The sequence below is a fragment of the Rana temporaria genome, chromosome 1 (assembly GCF_905171775.1).
Source record: "Rana temporaria chromosome 1, aRanTem1.1, whole genome shotgun sequence".
Classification (NCBI taxonomy): Eukaryota; Metazoa; Chordata; class Amphibia; order Anura; family Ranidae; genus Rana; species Rana temporaria.
Window position 1 is genome coordinate 497,247,121 of NC_053489.1, and position 22,408 is coordinate 497,269,528.

The 22,408-nt window shown below is 43.5% G+C and overlaps 1 protein-coding gene across 1 annotated transcript in view; it reads left to right on the forward strand.

The window, feature by feature from the left end:
* Positions 1 to 22,408, forward strand: part of FAT4 (FAT atypical cadherin 4) — a 333,341-nt gene that overhangs the window by 205,859 nt on the left and 105,074 nt on the right. The window contains exon 2 of the mRNA XM_040330646.1: positions 18,377 to 18,508. Coding sequence (XP_040186580.1) covers positions 18,377 to 18,508 — 132 coding nt within the window. The remainder of the gene's footprint in view (positions 1 to 18,376; positions 18,509 to 22,408) is intronic.

A 22,408-nucleotide genomic window follows, 5' to 3' on the forward strand; every position in this document is an offset into this window, starting at 1 on the left:
CATTCAACATACACAAATTAACAGCCAAACTTCAAATGTAACTTGAAGACTTGCATTTTTTAGAGTTAAGTTGAGTAGATAGGAGGAACATTGTAGTGATGGTTTAGTCCTGATCTTTTTTTTAAGCGTTGACAAACTTGAAATTGGCAACTTACCTTTGAAGTGCATGTGCAAAAAAATGACTATCAACCTCTAACCCTTTCATATTTACGAAAACCTCAGGACTTTGGTCACAAGACCTTTCTAGAGGAGAGGTCAGCAACATGAACCCCGATCTTCCCTTTCAACAAGGATCACATAACATAGCTTTTAGTTATATGAGTAGCACAGGAAGGGGCATGAACCATAATATTTTACAGTAAATGTAAGCATTTCAGCCATTCTGCTATTTTTTTATTCATATGATCAATACTGTGATTGGGGCTTTGTGCTTACATTTGCGTTAGGTCTACGCTAACCTATAGTAACCAAGAACATCAACAAATGAGTATATACAGTTATGAGTTTCTTTACAAGCAATATAATTCAACCATGTATTCAACCCTGCAATAATTAACATTTGGCAGCTCCTGTGAGTATTTGAGGTTAACTGAGTCCTTTGTTGGTATCCGACATTTGGTCATATGCATGTAAAATGAAAATGGAGTGTCAAATAGTTGGAAGTGGTACTAACATATGTCCTGTTGGTTAATTACTCATTGAGTAACTATAGGCCATGTTGATGTGAATCCTGCTCAGCAATGCTTTTAGTCATGCTTTTTTTCTTGCTATTAAGCCAATAACATAAAAATGTCTGTGGGTTCATTCCTCTCATTTTCATTGTTGGAACAGGAACGATCAGCCAAACTTAGTGTTCCTAGAGTGTTCCTAGTTATGTGACAGACAAATAACGTCACTGTCTGTTCATTCAACTGCTCTCTTTGGATTTGGGCACCTCAAGGTAGAGCAAAAATGCTAAACAAAAGTTGAATTGTTTTGCAGCCTTTCCAACCTCTCCAGCCTCGACCTGTTCAAAGCCTTGCTTAAATCTCCAACCTGGGCATTACCTTGGACAGAGAAGATATATTCAGAAAGTGTTACTGGTCAGACAGAGCCAGGTATTCAGTAGAACTGTCTGGACAAAATTTTAGCCAATATTCAGTTTTGTCTGCCATGCTCAGATCTGGCACAAGCAAATATTTCACTAGGGTTTCTAGTAGTTTCAGGTTGGGGAAGACAAAGGGTGCTGAATACAGTAGGTGTTTGTGATATTGTGCTTTTAGCACGACAGCGTCGCGCTGATACTCGGCGACAGGGTGCCGAGATCTCGCCGACATCTCACACTCACTGGAATAGTGACAGCACATCCCAGCAAGCGCGTCATAGAAGCGACGGGAGATCCGACTTGGATTCCCGCCAATTCTACACGTGTGCGGCGTTTGTTATGAATCCTGAGGGGGAAGTCCCCGCCGGATTTTAAATAAAAATCCGGCATGGGTCCCCCCCTCAGGAGCATACCGGGCCCTTAGGTCTGTTATGGGTTGTAAGGAGAGCCCCCCTACGCCGAAAAAAACGGCGTAGGGGGTCCCCCTACAATCCATACCAGACCCGTATCCAAAGCACGCTACCCGGCCAGCCAGGAAGGGAGTGGGGACGAGCGAGCGCCCCCCCCCTCCTGAGCCGTACCAGGCTGCATGCCCTCAACATGGGGGGGTTGGGTGCTCTGGGGCAGGGGGGCGCACTGCGGCCCCCCCACCTCAGAGCACCCTGTCCCCATGTTGATGAGGACAGGGCCCCTTCCCGACAACCCTGGCCGTTGGTTGTCGGGGTATGCGGGCGGGAGGCTTATCGGAATCTGGGAGCCCCCTTTAATAAGGGGGCCCCCAGATACCGGCCCCCTCACCCTAAGTGAATGAGTATGGGGTACATCGTACCCCTACCCATTCACCTGCAAGAAAAGTGGTAAAAACACAAATAAACCACACAGTGTATTAAAATATTTTATTTTTCTGCTCCGGAGGCCGCCCCCTGTCTTCTTTATTAGCTCTTTTACCAGGGGGGGCTTCTTCTTTGACGTCTTCGGGTGGGTGGGGGCCGCCGTCTGGTTCTCTTCCACCACCGGGGGGGGTGGCTTTTAAAAAAGCCCCCACCCCCCCGGCGGGTTTCCTCCGGCGTCTTCGGCGGGGCTCTTCTTCTTCCGCTATCCCGACGGGTCTTCTCAACTCTCCGGGGTTCTCCTTCTGTCTTCGCCGCTCTCCGTTGTTGACTCGGCGCACCCCGGTTCTTCGTCTCGCTGTCCGGTGTCTTCTTCCGTGCTGTACGTCTTCTCCTTCCGTGCTGTGATGAGTTCTTCTTCCGTGCTGTGACGTCATGTTCTTCACTTCTCTCCTTCTCCCGATGTTGACACGCCGGTCCTCCTCGCTGAAATGACGGATGCGCGCCTTGCATCGGACCTATATAGGCCTCACAGTCCCATCATGCTCTGTACCTACCCATGTGATACCTACCACGTGGTAGGTATCACATGGGTAGGTACAGAGCATGATGGGACTGTGAGGCCTATATAGGTCCGATGCAAGGCGCGCATCCGTCATTTCAGCGAGGAGGACCGGCGAGTCAACATCGGGAGAAGAAGAGAAGTGAAGAACATGACGTCACAGCGCGGAAGAAGACGTACAGCACGGAAGAAGGGACCGGACAGCGATACGAAGAACCGGGGTGCGACGAGTCAACAGCGGAGAGCGGCGAGACCCCCCGGATAGCGGAGAAGACCCGTCGGGATAGCGGAAGAAGAAGAGCCCCGCCGAAGACGCCGGAGGAAACCCGCCGGGGGGGTGGGGGCTTTTTTAAAAGCCACCCCCCCCGGCGGTGGAAGAGAACCAGACGGCGGCCCCCACCCACCCGAAGACGTCAAAGAAGAAGCCCCCCCTGGTAAAAGAGCTAATAAAGAAGACAGGGGGCGGCCTCCGGAGCAGAAAAATAAAATATTTTAATACACTGTGTGGTTTATTTGTGTTTTTACCACTTTTCTTGCAGGTGAATGGGTAGGGGTACGATGTACCCCACACTCATTCACTTAGGGTGGGGGGCCGGTATCTGGGGGCCCCCTTATTAAAGGGGGCTCCCAGATTCCGATAAGCCTCCCGCCCGCGCATACCCCGACAACCAACGGCCAGGGTTGTCGGGAAGGGGCCCTGTCCTCATCAACATGGGGACAGGGTGCTCTGAGGTGGGGGGGCCGCAGTGCGCCCCCCTGCCCCAGAGCACCCAACCCCCCCATGTTGAGGGCATGCAGCCTGGTACGGCTCAGGAGGGGGGGGGGGCGCTCGCTCGTCCCCACTCCCTTCCTGGCTGGCCGGGTAGCGTGCTTTGGATACGGGTCTGGTATGGATTGTAGGGGGACCCCCTACGCCGTTTTTTCCGGCGTAGGGGGGCTCTCCTTACAACCCATAACAGACCTAAGGGCCCGGTATGCTCCTGAGGGGGGGCCCATGCCGGATTTTTATTTAAAATCCGGCGGGGACTTCCCCTTCAGGATTCATAACAAACGCCGCACACGTGTAGAATTGGCGGGAATCCAAGTCGGATCTCCCGTCGCTTCTATGACGGCTCTGTCTCCATCGCGGCAAGCCAGCTCGGCGCTGGCTCCCGCGATGGGGCTCGTAGGTGCTCAATCTCGCTGAGAAAGAGAGCGAGATTGACACAAAATCGGGTTCACCTACTGTAGTTTAATTGTTGTGTTCCACTTAAATCCAAAATGAAACCTATAGTTGAATCTTTTATGTATATCTTACCATAAAAGTTTCAGCTGTCAATCTCTTGATTACATGCCCTGTGTCATAAATGCCATTGTGTTTTGTGAACTAACTGCTGATGTGCACTGAACTGATGCTAAAGTGAATAAGATCTTTATGAATCTTCTAATACATGTTAGAAAATTGCTGCTATGCCATGTAATTTCTTAGATGCCCAGTGAACATTTTCTGCAAGTACGTGGTCAGTTCATGCTATCTAAACACTTTTTATTACATGAACTCAGAGGTAGTTGTACAAGAGAAACTTTACTAGAGCTATTATAGGTGTTTATTTACAGCGATGCTCAACTCCAGTCCTCAAAATCAGATGAGAATTTTTTTTTCTATCACATGGACTACTAATAAAAGACCATACCCCAGCCTTCTTTTAGTTTTCGGCATAGTGGGGAAGAGTGGGGAAGTGTAAGAACATGCATTTGTTGCTATCTGCATACGGAAGTTTCCCTTCAATTCCATGTGATAAGGTATCACAGGCACAGGAAGTGATATTCGAGGTAGGAAAGGTTAGAATCTGTGTCAGGTTTTATAGCTTTTTTTTTGTGTGCCCCTTTATGTTAATATCTTAATTTTGGTCACAGCTATGACCTGCAGGCTTGCACACCTCTCATGTTGACATTCAGCTGCTTGAGCATAGCTGTCAGCTCTTCTAAGGCCACGCTGTATTCTATCAGAAAAATCTAAACAGCTCCTAATGGTGCTCAGAGATTGTCCTCAAATACCTGATAAGAGACAAGAAAAGCACTACATTTCTTGTCATAATTGCAGCCCAGTAAAGTGGTTTTACACTCAGTAACTTAAATGCTTACACCTTCTAATTTGTAAACTTTCTAAGAGTACAAGACTAGTTATCTCAGCCATGAGCATAGAAACTGAACATGTTGGGGACCTGAAAGCTGAAAGATAGAACGTTTTTTGAAAGCATTAAAGGGGAGTTCCAGCCTTTTATTGTTTATTAAAAGTCAGCAGCTACAAAAAGTGTAGCTGCTGACTTTAAATAAACAGACACTTACCTGCTCCACGGTCCAGGGACATGGCCAACCGGAGCTCTGCTCCTCTCCCCCCTCTATGGTCGGCGCCTCCATTCATAGTGTGGGCACCCGGCCGTGACAGCTTTCGGCTTGACGGCCGGGCACTCACTGCACATGTGTGAGTCACGCTGCGCTCTATGAGTGGACAGGCCATCTCCTGGGACCTGTCATGTGTCCTTGGAGATCGCCTAAAGGGAGGGGCCACCTAAGGCGAGAAGAGAAGTCACGAGGCGGTCCCTGTGCGGAAGGAGGAAGTGGGACAGGAAGTCCCACTCCTACCAAAGCCCCACTCCCCCCCCCCAAAAAATGACATGTCAAATGTGGCATGTAGGGGGGCGGGGAGTGCTTAAAGTGGAAGTTCCACTTTTGGGTGGAACTCCGCTTTTAGGTAAAAAACAACGTCTGTGTGCTATACTCCCCTCAGCCTGATTTTGATCCGGTGTCATGCCCAAGAGCAGAGGCTCTCTCTACTCTCTCCCTCCTCACTGGACATTAAGGCAGCAGCAGGAGCCACTGGCTTCTGTTTCTGTCAATCACAGTCTTTTAGGACTAAGCAGGGTTGAGCCATGCTGTCTGTGTCTATGGACATACAGAGCTCATCTCAGAATTTAACCCACACAAGTCCCCCTATAGCACATGGCTTGCTATGTTGGCACTCTGCAGGGGGGATAAGCCAGGAGAAAATTGAAAACAGCATTTTATGAAAGCAAATCATGGCAGTTGTTTATGATAAATGGTGCTTTAGCAAACTAAGTGCTATCCAGTTAGGGTTTATATCTACTGGTATGTGCATAATTTAGAGAACAATTCTAGGCAGCAAGTAGAATCAATCAGTGTGCTGGTAATGCTTTCCAGTAAATAGAACAGCTGTGCTAAAGTCCATCTCCTTAACTTGGGTTTTGTATAATTTAGTGTAGCTAGATTGCACGGAATTTTGGAGGAGGATGGATTAGGTCTACTTCTTGAAGTCTGTGCCACACATCTTCTTCTCTTTCTGTTAGATGCATCTCTGATCACATTCAGACTTTCAAGGCCAGTTAGATTCTCATTGTTGGCGATGAGAAATTTACTACAACATAGTCTTGAAGTAAGATCTGCTCTTTGTATTCTGAGTTAAGCACCACCTCTATGACCTAACTAACATTACACTTTTACTTTTTACACTTAGTCTGTTCAAAACAGGCCCAAATTAAATGTAAAAAAAAAACGTCGGAACACTTTTGCCTTTTGGCACATATTTAACCTAAAACACATTGTTTCAACATCTCATTGTGTAGCTATTTCCCAACATTTTTTTTTCTTTTTAATTGTTCTTTTTTTTCCACAGCTGCATATGTTTAATCTAAAATAATAACTTGTGCATTGTAAAATGGATCATGCTTTAGGAAGCAGAGATCAGAGTTAATTTTTGTTCCAGAAAACCCCCATCAGTTTTCCATCAGTCAGTATATTCTCGGAGGCTGCTTCATGTTAAACTGACAGGTGGCCTCCATTGCAGAAGCACTTATAATGTGCTGAAGATTGAGGCTTCTGGTTTGGGAGGGAACATTGGAGACAACAGTCTGTGCGTCTGAAGTCCAGCGTAAGTGTCCTGATTTACTCTAGACATCTTGAGATGTTTGGCTTCCCACTTGTGAAAGATTCTAAAGAAGAGCTGGCATCGCCATTTCAATGTAATTCTTCTGAACAAAAATAGAAAAAAAAAGTTCTTCAATTTATCCAGTTACAGACACATTTTTTTTTGTGAGATTCTTTTGTAACTGACGTACTAGCAGACTTATATAGAATCACCCGCAGTAGTCAGTGAATTGCATGAACACCCTTTGTTTTCCTAACTTAATTGTCCTACAGCCCTGAAACATAGCCTTGTGGACTTCACAACTGGAAAACAAATTGAAGCAGGCTACAGAGCAGGAACACGTGAAAACTATTTCTTCTTTGTAAAAGAATCCAGATGTCATTGCTTTCACTGCCAGACTTTATCCTTTTTTTCCCCTCGTACTTCTTTGCCATACAGAGCAGTAGGATTACTGCAGAAACAGCATCAGAGGCTCGGTCTCTACTTTTGCTTTGTTCACGCTGGATGAACCGATCCCAATCCAAAATCAAAGGCCCAATTTCATGTTTAGGCTATTTAGGGCTCTCCCTGATATAGATAATGAGCACTTTTGCTATTTAAGGGGTGTGGTTTTCCAATTTGTTGGAAATTTTCTGTGTAATAGAGCAAGTCCCTAATCATGCTTAATGAGAAGTGACAGAGACAGTTGGGTTGATGTACTAAACCAGCCATAGATGAATTGATATTCAGCTGGTTCAGCAGGAACGGACGAATTTCAATCCATCTATGTGCAGACTGGTTTTACTGTCGAGTTATCGTTCAACTTCAGTACAACCAGCTTGTCAGTTTTTATTTTGTTCAATCACTGCTGGCGGATATATTCATCAGCAGTGATCATTGTATTCTTGCAGCTGGGAAACCTCCCACTGTCAGAACACCATAGCTCCGCAGGAGTGATTCCCTCATCAACACTGACTGTGTTGGTGAGGGAATCAAGCAATTTTCTTTAGTCAAATTGTGATTGAAGAAAAGAAAATTATATAATGTATGGCCTACGTAAACAAGTTTACTGTCAACATTTTTTTTTAGCTTGCAAAGTGAGTTTTCACTTATAGCAGTGAATGGGCTGAAAAATAAACATATGCTTTGAAAAGACTACTCAGTCATGTACAAGAAGAAACATAAAAAAAAAAAAAAAACAGAACTTTTGTTTGTAAATAATTGGATAATTTCTCCCTTAGCTAAGCAAAGTAAATTTTCTCTTTACAAAGTGAATTTTTACTTTCTTTAAGTAGAACCCCAAGAAAACCCCACCCCCTCAAATGCCAGTCTTTCCCTTCATGTAGGATACACCGTGTGCAAACCACGGTAGCCCATCCTCGCTCTGTTGTGTAGTCTGTCCATGAAACTAAGGGCCACACATCGATGTCGCATTCTTTACTTTGAAAGTGAACATGCTCTACTTCTTTAGTAAATCAGGTTTAATATGTATACCGGTATCTCTTGCTGAGTGGCACACATGATTTGTGCTTGGACTGGCTGCACTGATCGAGGTTGGACAATGTGTCATTATTCTTAAGAGGGAAATCTGCTCATCCATGCCTAACTTATTGGTAAACCCTAACAATGAACTTTTCTTATTTGTTCCCTTCGGTCTGTTTAATATACTGTTGGAACCATTTTGTTATATCTGTTTGATAAGTAAAATATTCATATTTTGGAGATCTTTCTGTAGTTTAGGAAAAAAAGACTTTGGGCAGGGCTGACAACCTCTGTGTGTTGTCGTTCACAACAAGACTTGGGAGCACATTTCTAAAAGATCAATAGGTATTTTTCTAAACATGAAAGGGTCTTTAAAGCCTATGTTTAGTTTTAGATTTTAAAGAAAAATCAGCACAAGGGACAGTACTTTCTTTTTTTTAAAGTAGATATAAACCCTCACATATGCCAAGTGAAATGAACAGCCTCAGATGATGCACAGAGTTTAAATAATTCTTCCTACATATGTTTTACATGTATATCTGCTGCCTTCGGCTTGCTATATTCTTTAGAAAGTGCACACCATGTTAAAATGTTTACTTCCTCATTCAGCAGCATGAGTGAAGTCTTGGCATACACTGTGTGACAGCAGATTGGAGGAAAGGCACACACCCCACTCCATATAGGCAGAGGAAGGAAGGAATGTGCTTAACTGTGCTAATCTATTTATAGCACCCACCCAACACAAATTTCAGGCTGGATGTATCTCAGTTGTCGGAGAACTTGTGATGCTGATAACAGAAGAATGGAGCAGCAGAAAGACACGTGACTTAGGGCTTTGTAGAGAGATAAGTAAACACTACAGATATATGTACTTAGGTCAAATTTCATGAAACAGGTTTACATCCACTTTAATAAGAAGCGACCCTTGTGCTTCTGGCTATGTCCCTAGTTGAAATGTTCCATCCTTTGGCCCCCTCAGTGATAATTCTCTGGTGCTGTGGTGGTTAATACAGCCACTGGACCTGTCATAAGCACTCATTAAGAGTGTCAACTATGCCCTCCATTTCTGCTCACCTCCTTAATTCATAAAAGCTGTACTATAGCTTCCATTAATAAAACATGCTCTATGAATGGAGGAAGCAGACCTTGATATGCCCCTCTTTCATATATAGAGTTCTTTCCATTAATGGAAGCTATAGTACAGATTCTTTGAATGGGGGAGAGAGCAGAAAAAACAGGCCCAAATGGCACTCTTGGTGACAACCAATGATAGGTCCAGCAGCTCTATTAACCCCTGCAGCACTGATTTTTGCTGTGGGGGTGGGCAGAATTTATATAGCGCCAACAGTTTACAATATAAGGGCAGACAGTATAATTGCAATACAATTTGATACAGTAGGAATCAGAGGGCCCTGCTCATTAGAGCTTACAATCTAAGAGGAAGGTCAAAAGATATGAAAATTAACAACCCTGGGGGATGACTGATAGAGAAAATAATAAAAGTCGGTTCACACTAAGGCGGCACGACTCCGGGGGCGGCTCTGAAAGTCGTCCTGAGGACGACTCCAGAGGCTATTTGCAAGACAACTTCTGTATAGAAGTCAATGCAAGTCGCCCCGAGCCGCCCCCGAAGTCGTACAGGGAGTAAATGTCTAAGTCGGAGCGACTTGTGTCGCTCCGATTAGAACGCTCCCATTGCACTGCATGGGAAGCGACTCGTCAGGCGGCTAGGCTGCCTGACGCGTCGCCCCAGTGTGAACCGACTCTAGGAGTGTAGTTTCTAGGTGGAGGCATGATAGGCCTCTCTGAAGAGAAGCATGTTCAGGGATCATCTAAAAGTTCACAGAGTAGGAGATAGTTTGGGGTAGGGAGTTCCATAGGATGGGAGAGGCTCAGGTAAAGTCATGGAGGCAAGCATGGAAGGAGGTGACAAGGGAGCAAAAAAGCAGGATATCTTGGGAGGAACGAAGAGAAAGATTAGGTTGGTATTTTGAGTCTAGGTTAGTGATGTAGTTGGGGGCCGAATTGTGGATGGCTTTGTAAGTTATTGTTAATAATTATTTATTAATTATTATTAAATTTGTTGGGTGAGCGGAAACCAATGGAGGGGTTGGCAGAGAGGAGTAGCAGACACGGAACAGCTGGTAAGGTGGATGATTCTGGCAGAAGCATTTATGATGGACTGAAGGGGAAGTAGCCTATATAAAGGTAAGCCAATGAGGAGAGAGTTACATTAGTCGAGGCGAGAGATGACCAGGGAGTGAATTAGGAGCTTTGTGGTGACATTGGTTAGGAAGAGGCATATTTTGGTGATGTTGTGGAGGTTTAGGCGAGCGGAAGGTTTAGGCAGACATGGAACGGTTGGTAAGGTGGATGAGTCTGGCAGAAGCATTCATGATGGACTGAATAGCCTATGTAAAGGCAATCCAATGAGGAGGGAGTTGCATTAGTCGAGGCGAGAGATGACCAGGGAGTGAATTAGGAGCTGTGTGGTGACATTGGTTAGGAAGGGGCATATTTTAGTGATGTTGTGGAGGTTTAGGTGGCAAGCTTTGGACATTGATTGGATGTGGGGCCGAAAGGATAGTTTAGAAAACTTGGAATTTCAGCTAAGACAAAGTAACCAGCACAAGAGACTAGAGGTCGACCGATATATCGGTCGGCCGATATATCGGCCGATATTTGGCCGTTTTTGTGAAATCGGCATCGGCCGATTATCGTGAAAAAATCGGCCGATTCGCCGCTACAATATCCAGGCCTTGAGGTCCCTTGCCTTCCAGTCATGTACTGACCAGTCACCAGTGCCCCCGCCCCCGCCATGAATCCTCCATCCGCATTGGCCTCTGCTACTCACCGCAGGTCCTGGAAGTCTACGTACGGCGGCGAGTAGGGGCGTGACGTCACGGTCCTTCCCCCGCAGCTCGCGGTCCACTCCGTGCTCACATTGCGAGTAGGGGGCCACGCCTGTCTCTCACGTCACCCTTGCGTGCCCCACCCCCTGCTGCTCCTGGTTCCCGGGTCTTCTACTGGCTCTCCGTTGCGAGTAGAGGCGTGACGCCCAGTGCGCACCCCGCCCCCTGCTACTCCTTCCCGGCTTCTTATTTTGCAGCATCCCCTGCATTCGAGCTAGGTATGTGGCATATTCGTTCATTGATGTAGATCACTATGGGCATTTATTTTTTGTCAACACTAACACTGCTGGGCAAGGTCACGCTGATGGGCACTTTTTTATGTTAAGGGGCACTCTGATGGGTATATTTTTAATGTGCGCACTGATGAGCATATTGTTTTAAGAGGCACACTGATGGACACATTTTGTTGTGCCCATCAGATTGCCCCTTAACATAAAATATGCCCATCAGCATACACATTAAAAATATACCCATCAGAGTGCCCCTTAACATAAAATTTGCCCATCAGAGTGTCCCTTAATAACAATAAATGTGCTCATGGGCACATTTTATGTTATTAAGGGACACTGTGATGGGCAAATTTTATGTCAAGGGGCACTCTGATGGGTATATTTTTAATGTGTTCGCTGATGGGCATATTGCATGTTAAGGGGCACTCTGATGGGCAAATTTTATGTTAAGGAGCACGTTTTGTTGTGCCCATCAGAGTGCCCCTTAACATAAAATGTGCCCATCAGCGTGACCCTTATTTTAAGTTAAGGGGCACAATGCATCCCCACCCATCCCTCTCCACAACACATGGCTGTGGAGGAGGCGGGTACAGAGAGAGGTGGCTGTGGAGGAGGCGGGTACAGAGAGGTGGCTGTAGAGGAGGGGGTACAGAGAGGTAGCTTTACAGCCACCTCTGTACCTCCCTCCGCCACAACCACCTCTCTGTACCTCCCTCCTCCACAACCACCTCTCTGTACCTCCCTCCTCCACAACCACCTCTCTGTACCCCCCTCCTTAAAATGACTAAGATTGTATTTTTTTTTCTTTTTTAATAATTATGAGGTGGCACTGATGGGCTGCACTGGTGGGCACTAATGAGGTGGTACTGATGGACACTAATGGGCTGAACTGGTAGGCACTGATGAGGTTGCACTGACAGGCTGAACTGGTGGACACTAATGAGGTGGCACTGATGGACACTGATAGGCTACACTGGTGAGCTGCATTGGTGGGCACTGATGGACACTGATAGGCTGCACTCCACCTTTCCACCCTAAACAATAACCTCCTCCCCAACCTAGGTTTTCTAAAATAATGGGAAAGAAAAAAAAAAATCGGCCTAAAATATCGGCCGCAAAAATCGGCCTAAAATATCGGCCATCGGCCGCCCCGATTTTGAAATATCGGCATCGGTATCGGCCAGAGAAAAACCCATATCGGTCGACCTCTACAAGAGACATATCTGATCAAATGTAAGCGTTGTCTCTTGTGCTAATTTTTTTAAACTTAAGCAGGCCATACGAGGTCGAATTTTAAACAAATTTTCTTTTCAAAATCAGAAAGTTTTTTTTTTTTGTGATCCGATGATGTCACCATTGATTTTCGAAATTCAGCCAACAAAGCCTTTATGTTGCTACAGAAAAGAATTTTCGTGGCCGGGAATATTCCTTTCTCTCCGGGAATTTTCTTTTCTTGCACATGTGCATTTTTTTTCTATTACATTTCTCGCACGATTCTCCCATCATTGATTATAAAATCATTTGTTTTTCTAAAAATTTCCAACATGTCCGATTCCTCAAATTTGTTTGCCGCACGAAAATCGGCTGTTGCTGCAGCCCACTAACAGTGTGAAATTCGTCCGAAAATTCTTTGATATGATTTTCGAAAGAAAATTCTTTCTAAATTCGGACCGTGTATGGCCGGCTTTAGACTAAGGCATAAAATATGGGCAGTTTACATGTATTTCAGATATGTACTGCCTTTGATCTTTTTGGCATGACTTATACTTTAATGCAATTTGTGTTTGTACAAAAAAATAATTCAGTATGGTTGAATATTTCCTTATTATTAGAAATAATGATCTGATGAGGTGAGAAGTTTTGGCACAGTCTCCAGTCTCTTTTAGCTATCCTTGGAATTTATTTTCAGGAGCAGATTAAAGTATACAAGAATTATGTTCCCGAGTAAAATACCCCCATCTGACAAAGGGAAGTATTGCACTCAAGAAATGTAATTCTTGCTACTTTATTCTGCTCCTAACAATAAACCTCCGGGGTATGCCCTTTGTAAGTACAAGGGAGCCTTGCTGCTTCGTGACATGTGGGGCAGGTACCCACTGCCCATATTGTGCTGGGAACAAAGAAAATAATTACAAGCCTGCATATATGTACCAGTGTGGCCTCACCATCTGTTAGCCCTGAAAGTCAGGGGCATCTTATACATAGACCTTTAATTGTCACACAGCACAGCAATTACAAGGACTCTGAATCTGACATATGATGACGTTTGAAGAAAATGAACCTTCCATCCATCTTTCTCTATCATTTTGCAAGTGCTACATAGTTCTGACTGTAGAAATGCCGTGATCCAAATAAACACATGACATCAATCTCCAGTCTTACATTTTTAATTAAGGAAATGTCATGAAAACAATGACATTTTGGCACAAATGAAACCCCCTCTGTGGCCAAGTGGCCACATTAAGTGGTGTAAATCTGTTAGCAAGCTGTAACATTGTTTCGCATTTGCTTTTAGCAGATTGTGAAAGTTCATATGTTAATCATTCCTGGTTCATCTAATTTTTTTAATTACGCATCAAATACATTTTTGAAGTGTTATGCATGCTTTTGTAGGGAAGCTTAGTGAAGGAGTACTCCGAGTCAGTAGTATTTCAAGTTTACTTCACTTTGAAATATGACTGTCTCCACTTTTAAAGCACACTGCTTCCAGATAGCATTCCTCGCCATCTATTAATCTCCGCGTCTTTCCTTCTAATCAGCCTAAATTCGAAGGAATATTTTTGGTGCTTTAATTAGCTGTAAGTTATTTGAACTTCTGTCTTCTACTGCTGACCTTTGTTGTCTCCTAACATTTTTTATGAGGGGTATATTAGACAACAGAAACAGCAACATCACTGCAATACATGTAAATAGCAAGATAAGGACTTCTTTTATAGAAGTATGCACATAAGCATTATAAATGACTCATGCGGCCTCAGTGAGATCAGCTATGGAATGCAACTTTTTTTTTTTTTTGTTATAATACAGTTTGAACTATTTTTAGTGGTTACAATAAATGTTTTTACCCCCACTACATTTTTTTCATTCTTACACCAGATTAATTGTGTTATTTCTATAAGCTTCGTTCAAAGATTATAATAATAATCCCCATATTAATTGTTAATGGGAGATCTGAAGTGTATCTTTTGCTAAAGCACTTTCCTTTTTTTGGATAGAGTAGAGAATATTTTCCCCAGTAACAAGCATAAACATGGGGATTTCCCAAGCAGGTTGAATTTACCAAACAGGGACATACACTGAATTACCAAAAGTTTTGGGGTGCCTGCCTTTACACGCACATTAACTTTCATGCCACCCCAGTCTTAGTCTATAGGGTTCAATATTGAGTTGGCCCAACCTTTGCAGCTATAACAGCTTCAACTCTTCTGGGAAGAAGACACGTGTGAGTGACCCCACCCCCACTGGCACAATGGGGGTTTCCAGTGGTGTCAGAGAGGGGTGGGGGTCACCAAAATACTTGCCTGGTGGCTCGGCGGTGTTTCCCTGTGGTGTCAGTGGGGGCGGGGTCACCCGAACACGTCATCGGGTGGCCCCGCCCAAAGCTATTTAAGAGCTGTCACGGCGGGTGTAGTGTAATTCGACAGGAACCTCCCATGGAGGTGGATCATGTCAGCTTTTTCGAGAATGGATGTACATCGCTGGAATTTTTTTTCTTTTGTGTTTTTTCAAATTGTTGACACTTTTTTTTTGTGAAATGGTAGGGTTACAATGTACCCCGTTACCAATTCACATAGGGGGCTTCCAGATTCCGATAAGCCCCCCGCTCGCAGACCCCCACAACCACCGGGCAAGGGTTGTGGGGATGAGGCCCTAGTCCCCATCAACATGGGGACATGGTACTTTGGACCCCAAACCATCCTCCCCATGTTGAGGGCATGTGGCCTGGTATGGTTCAGGAGGGGGCTACTCTCTCGTCCACCCTCTTTTCCCGAAGCCTGCCAGGTTGCGTGCTCGGATAAGGGTCTAGTATGGATTTTTGGGGGAACCCCATGCCATTTTTTTTATTTCGGCGTAGGGTTCCCCTTAAAATCCATACCAGACCTGAAGGGTCTGGTGTGGATTTTGAGGGGAACCCCTACGCCATTTAAAAAAAAATTGGAGCAGTTTTCTACTCAGTATCCATACCAGACCCGAAGGGCCGGGACTCGACAATTCATTATAGCTGCGAGTAGTTTTAAATGACTTTTTTCCTTTAGAAATTTCATTTTGTGCAGGGACTGTTCTAAACACGGGAACAATTTGCCACTTTACAGACATACTATAGACACCCCCCAGGTACGAAATTTAAAGGAATATTTCGCTTTTATTGTTTCACTTTAAGCAGGACCCGGATCCCCAAACATTTTTATGATAATACCATGCATATAAGCCTTTAAAATTAGCACTTTTGATTATTCACGTTCATGTCCCATAGACTTTAACGGTGTTCGCGTGTTCGGCTCATCCTTAGTGAAGACCCATTTTAAATCTTTATATGCATTTTTGCACATGCATCAATCTTTCGGTGTATGTTTCCTGGCCTTGGTAAGGGGAGGTGAGCAGCTCTAGAGAAATAAGTTCTTCAGGTAAAAATAACATTTTCAAATATTGCGCGTTTACAGGCACTCCCACCAAAGCCTCTGGGGCCCAAAACACCTGAATACACAAAAACAAAATAAAAAAGTTTGTGCAGGCGTACTGAGTGTACAAGTGTGAACAGGACCAATTAGAAAGAATGGGGTTCTGCATATTCAGCATAGTCAGGCTTTGGCAAAAGAGCTTAAAAAATGCTCAAGTGTGAATGGGAACTTATACTTAGCTGTTGGGGATAGTTCCGATTTCACTGTATGCATGTTTATGGTGGGCCCATGGCTCACAAAATAGTAAAGGCAGATGAGCAGGACTGCCAAGCAACTAGATTTCTGAAAAACTGTGTATTTTTAAGCAGCACCCATATGACTTATGTGACAGGTTCCCCAGTTCTCCTAGTAGAAATTGAAAAAGCATGCAGCAGCACCACCTCAAACTCAGGCCGCTGAAAGCACTGCCTTTTCTTTCAGGGCTTGGCTAACCATTCAGATGTGGACTGTCTTGCAGAGCACTAGTGCCAGGGGTTAAATGCTACTAGATTTGGACAGGCTGCAGCTAAATTGTGCCTTGCTGGTGGTCCTAGTATTTCTGGTGACCATTTAGCACTGCATATGTTAAGGGAATAATTGGCTCTTGGGACTGACATAAAGCATCTGTTTAGTTTCCCTTATCGGAGCCTAGGCATCTACAGCCCATCCAACATTTAAAGACAACAAACAACTCTGTCGTTCAGAGCTGTATCTGAAAGCTTGTAAAACAAACAGCTACGTATATGAAAACCAACTCACAAATAGCCCGGGTCTGCATCTTTCAAAAAGCACTGTTATTTTTTAAAGGCTACATAAACACAACACATGCAAAAGGGCATTTGTTTGGATCCTAATGAATGAGAGGGCAGGATGCCCTTCTAGTAAGAAAGCTTGTTTGCTTTGAAACTAAATAAGAAAGTTAATTGATCTCCTATAAATTGGAAAATTTGTATTCTATCGCTGATGGACTGCGATGTATAAACAAATCAAAGAGTGTTTTATCTCTCCTCATCTGTATGTCAATTACATTCTTCAGGGGTTGAATAGGGGTTTTCAGGCAGCTCTTGGCAGATATATGCCACTGAGCCTGTGAATTTCAACTGTATTTACACTTGATTAAGTCCAAATGCCCACCAGGCCATACTGAACAGCTAACTTTAAAAATACAGCTATTCTTTCTTTTCATTTTGAGGCTGAATCCTCTGAAAGTAACTCACTCGTGGTCTTTAGTCATTTCAATTTGTGAAGCGGTAATTGCCATGCCTTTGCAACAAACTTATATTTTGCTCATGCTGCACTATGAATGACTGATCTTTGGCATTTCAGCAAAGTCTTTACTTAATATACAAGGTTAATGGCCGGCAGCAGTAGCTGTGTAAAGAAAAGGGATATCTGAACTGAATTAAAAATACAATGGTTCTTCAAAAAGTTTCTGCACTTTTTTAAACTCTGTTAAATATAAAAAAAGTGTGGACATTTTTGAACTGATAGGAATAATAGTTTACACATAGGTACTTTGTTTAGTTGTCTAAAGCTTTAACCCCTTCCTGCCTGCACTATAGCCGAATGACAGCTACAGTTTGGACTTTGCTCGCAGGGTTTTTACTGACATCCTCCCGTGCACCCCCTGTGGCACGGGGGCAGCGTGCTCTGTGATCGCCAAGTTCTTCGGACTCAGCTGATCACAGATCGGGGTAAAGGGCCAATCACAGCAGCCCTTTACCACGTGATCAGCTGTGTCCAGTGACAGCTGACCACGGATGTCAACACAATCTGGTTATCGGCTTTTCTTTCTCCAGTGTCCTGATTATCAGTGCAGTCCCATCAGTGCCCACAAGTGCTACTGTTCAGTGCCCACCAGTGCTGCCAATCAGTGCCCACCAGTGGTGCCCATCAGTGCCTCCTCATCAGTTTAACCTATCAGTGCTGCCCATCAGTGCCACCTATCATTGCCCATCAGTGCTGCCTATCAGTGCATCCTCATAAGTGCCCACCAGTGACATCTCATCAGTGCCCATCAGCTCCTATCAGTGCCTATGAGTGCAAATTTAATTTAAAAAAAAAACAACTATGAAAAAATGTATTTTTTTTCAAAAATGTTGGACTTTTTTTGTTTGTCTCACAAAAAAAAAAAAAACTGTGGCGATTAAATGCCACCAAAAGAAAGCTCTATTATAAAGTTATTATAAAAATAATTTTATAATGTAAAAAATGTATATTATGAAAAATTAATTTGGGTATAGTGTTGTATGACAACGCAATTATCAAATCAAAGTGCAACAGTGCTGAAAGCTGAAAATTGGCCGGGGCAGGAAGGGGATGAAAGTGCCCAGTAAGCAAGTGATTAAAGTAAAACTGAAAGCTTCTGTATAACAGTCTTAACATGTACCTAATCCAGTTACTATGTGATGCACAAGCCCCATAAAGTAAAACATTTTGGTATCTAAGCCAAATACCCTTTCAATTGTGTCTTACCCACTCCCCCTCCCAAACACTGCAGCTCACAGTGGGAGGGTTTCAGCAACAGGAGCAGCGCTTTCAATCCATAAAGCAATGGGCAGGACGAGTTGTGGCCAGGTACTAATTGACAAGCTACAGGCTTGTGAATCAGCAGTAACAATTGTAGTTATAGTTCTCCTTTAGGTTGTTTTAAATGACTATGTTGTCTGATATGCCATAAATAATATACTAACCAGACATTGTTTTTCTTTCAGGTGGAGATAACACTACAGGATATAAATGACAACCCACCAATATTCCCAACAGATATACTTGATCTCACCATAGAAGAGAATATTGGAGATGGATTTAAAATAATGCAGTTAACAGCCACAGATGCTGATGAGGTATGCAAAACAATTTTTTGACATATTTAGAACCTAGTATATGCCCTTTGACAGAAGTCTATTTTTTTTTTTTTACTCTACAAATGAGTAGTGCTTTCCAAGTTATTGTTTAAAGCTGAATGTTAGGCTATAAAGATGAAATAATATATATTGGAACTATTTTAACTGCCAAAGTAATTGCACTGTTGTCCATCTAATCCTGATATGTACACAGCCCTGCCACACAGTATAACAGAACAACATTCTCAAAAGAGGTGCTGGGAATTTTTAGACTTGCAAGTTTAGTCAGATGAAGGAAAACAAGAAGTCTTCACTCGATGAGCACCAAATAATAACTTAAAGTGGTTTTAAAGCCAGAAGCTTTTTTACTTTAACGCATTCTATGCATTAGGGTAAAAAAACCTTCTGGCTGCAGCCCCCTGCTCGTTATACTTACCTAAGTACCTGAGTCCCATCTCAATCCAGCAACGTGCATGACTAAATGCTGAAAGGATCCTGTCCATATTGTCAGGATCGACCCTGCTGCTTGAATGGCAGCTGGCCCTGCCTCTTAGCGTGTGGCTGATGCCACGTACACACGGTCGGACAAAACCGATGAGAATGGACCGAGGTTCAGTTTTATTGGTCCAAACCGACCGTATGTATAGCCCATCGGTCTGTTTTCCTTCGGTCCAAAATTTTAAAACACGCTTCAAAATCGAACCGATGGACCGCTGCCCGATCGGTCCAAACCGATGGTTAGTACAGAAAGCATCGGTTCAAAACCCGCGCATGCTCAGAATCAAGTCGACGCATGCTTGGAAGCATTGAACTTTGTTTTATTCAGCACGTCGTGTGTTTGACGTCACTGTGTTCTGACCCGATCGGTTTTTGGAACGATGGTGTGTACGCACATCAGACCATCAGGCCACTTCAGCAGTGAACCGATGGAAATGGCCCGTCGGACCATTCTCATCGGTTTGGAACGACCGTGTGTACGCGGCCTTAGAGTTGAACCCAGCTGCACCCACCCCCTCTCCAGTCTGGCACTCCAGTAAACACTGGAGGAACAGAGTGGACTAAGAACTGAACAATCAGTGGTCATGTGATTGCTCAATTCTTGTGCTTTGTTATACAAATGCTGGAGCATAGCGGTGAGTATGCGTGTTTGTTTTTTTCTATCCCCCAAACTACTCCTAGTGATTTAATAATGAATACCTACCTATATTAATTTGTATCTTCCCGGAGTTTAGCTTTAAGCACTACTTTACAGTTATAATAACTTATCTGCCATTCCTTTGGATTTTTTTGTTTTACTTTCCCTTACTGTTTCATTCACTACTACAAGCACTACCCCATTTACGATATATTACCTGCTTATATCCATACAAGCTAGGAAATAAGTAGGGGAAAGAAATGGAAAGCTTAGCTGACAGCCAAGCATTCAGGCATACAAGGAAAGATGTATGCTTGCCAAAAATATGTACACGGTGGGTATGATTTACAACACAAAGAAGTCATTTTTAAATGAGGACAAAGGCTGAATTTCTAATACTCTGCTCTTAAATAAAATATTAATAACAAGCGCATTTGATGACATTACACATCGTGTTTAATATTAAAGAACATGATGTGTACAATATTACAGATACGCACAGGAATTCTGCAATGGTAAATGCTAATTTTCCTGTGTGGGATTCTGTGTTTTACATCACATAAATATTTTAGTACTACATTTAACTCTCTGTAGATGCATGTTGGAAGCAGCTTATTGAAGGTAAACAAAAAAGGAAGTGTAAACACATATGCATGTGTGTTAATCCTTTTTTACTAATTTCTTTGTTTCCAATATGTAAAAATGTTCGCTATGACTGTCATATAATATATTCATTAGCTAATGTATATATCCCAGAGTTTGTTCATTTTTTATTTTTTGTATTTTGCATTACGCAAAATGTTGGAGTACTACACAGTGATTATGTTTTTTCCTAAAAAAAAAACAGCAATCATGCCAATTTTTTGTTATTTGTGTTTCTTAAAGCTGCTGTACATTTTAACACCGCCGCTTTGGGTATGTCTTCTGCGGGACTGAGCGTTCCTAATTGATTGACAGGCTTCCGACTGTCGCATACTGCGCGTCACAAGTTGCCGAAAGAAGCCGAACGTCGGTGCGCAGGCGCCGTATAGAGCCGCACCGATGTTTGGCTTCTTTCGGCAACTTGTGACGCGCTGTTTGCGATGGTCGGAAGCCTGTCAATCAGTTAGGAACGCCCAGTCCTGCAGAAGACATACCCGGAAGCGGCGGTGAAAATACGGTATGTACGGAGATAACATTTAAAAAAACAGCCGATTGTCATTATGACAACTCAGCTGAATGTAATGTTAAAACATTTTTTTTGAGGTGAACCCCCGCTTTAAATGTAATTAGGTTCTATGATTTCAGATTGAACCTTCATTTTAAATGTTGATGTGTGTACATTGATAAAAAAAATTTTTTATATATATATTAGAAAAGGAACACTTTTTAGATTTTATACTTACAATATTTTTTAGTCTGATATTGAGAGAGATTACCTATTCAGCTTTTTAAATCTCCTCTGGATATCAACACATAAAACATACTATTAGCCAGAGTGTGGAAAAGCCTGAACCTCTGTCAAGTTTTTACTGTGTCTGTGTTTTTTTGTCCCAGTGACAACTTCAAATCCCATTGCTTATCATACTGTTGCATAGACAAGAAGTGAGGTTAGATCTCCTCAGCAGGCTCAAAGATGGCAATAAAAACGTATCAAACGTATTTATTGCTGGAGTTGTGCTTTAATTAATGAAGTATTTAGGAAGTATTCAGCCAACAATAAATTAGCACAGCTTACCTTCCTTATAATCGCTAGTCTTTCAGCATAAACAAATTCCTAACCTGTCAGCATAGGCAACTTGATTTAAATTTGCTTCTGTTTTAAAGGAGAAGTACAGCCGAAGTTCATTTCGTTCTGCACTCCTGTGACCCGTTTTCAGCAGACAGGGAGCTGAAGCCCGCTGTTAGCTGACATCACAGAGCCGGTCCATTGCGACCATATGGTCGGATTGGCCCACATGCCTGGACCAGCACCCGGCTGAGCCTCTCAGCGAGCCACTAGGAGCATGAGCCAGCCGCTCCTACCCCCCTCCACAGTCCAGCGATACAGTAAAAGCAGGGGGGGCAGAGCAAAGAGTGATGGCTGACAGTCACCAGCTCTCTGCTCAGGGAGCTGTGAGAACCCGAGCAATCAGGGGTGTTAGATTGCTTGGTTCTCAGTGTTAGAACTGATGGAGACAGATGCAGCATTAGACTGATGCTGCATCCACCTAGGTAAGTATGATTGGGGGGGGGGGGAATCCCATACGTTTTAAAAAAATGTAAGGGTGCAGTTGCACATACAGTATATGTTAAAGCCATTCATCTTTTCAAGATGTCTTAGTAAATGCAGCCCTACTCTCATCTATGAGAGTTCTAACAGTAGGATGTATATGGAGATTAATAAATTGAGAGCAAATGTACCTGAAGGTTACCTCAGTGTGAGGTCAATACCAAAATACCCTAGGACACTTACCAGCTATGACCCATATTGCTTTGTGTGCTGCTCAAACTCCGCAGATGAGGGGTATAAAAGTGGATTCCTCTGCTGCTGTTGCTGCTGCTGCTGATAGTACAGACAAGGGTTGGTGCCTGTCCAGGCTCAAATAGGAAAAAGGGTGATTCCTAATACCACACATCTAAGAAATCCTATAGAGGTGAACAGAGTGGCAACCTCAGCCTGGACTCTGACCAACTCGTGCCCCCAACGCATTTCACTCTGCACCCGGAGCTTAGTAATTTCTTAGCTGTGTAGTATTAGGAATCATCCTTTTCCTATTTGAGACATTTACCAGTTAACCAGCTCA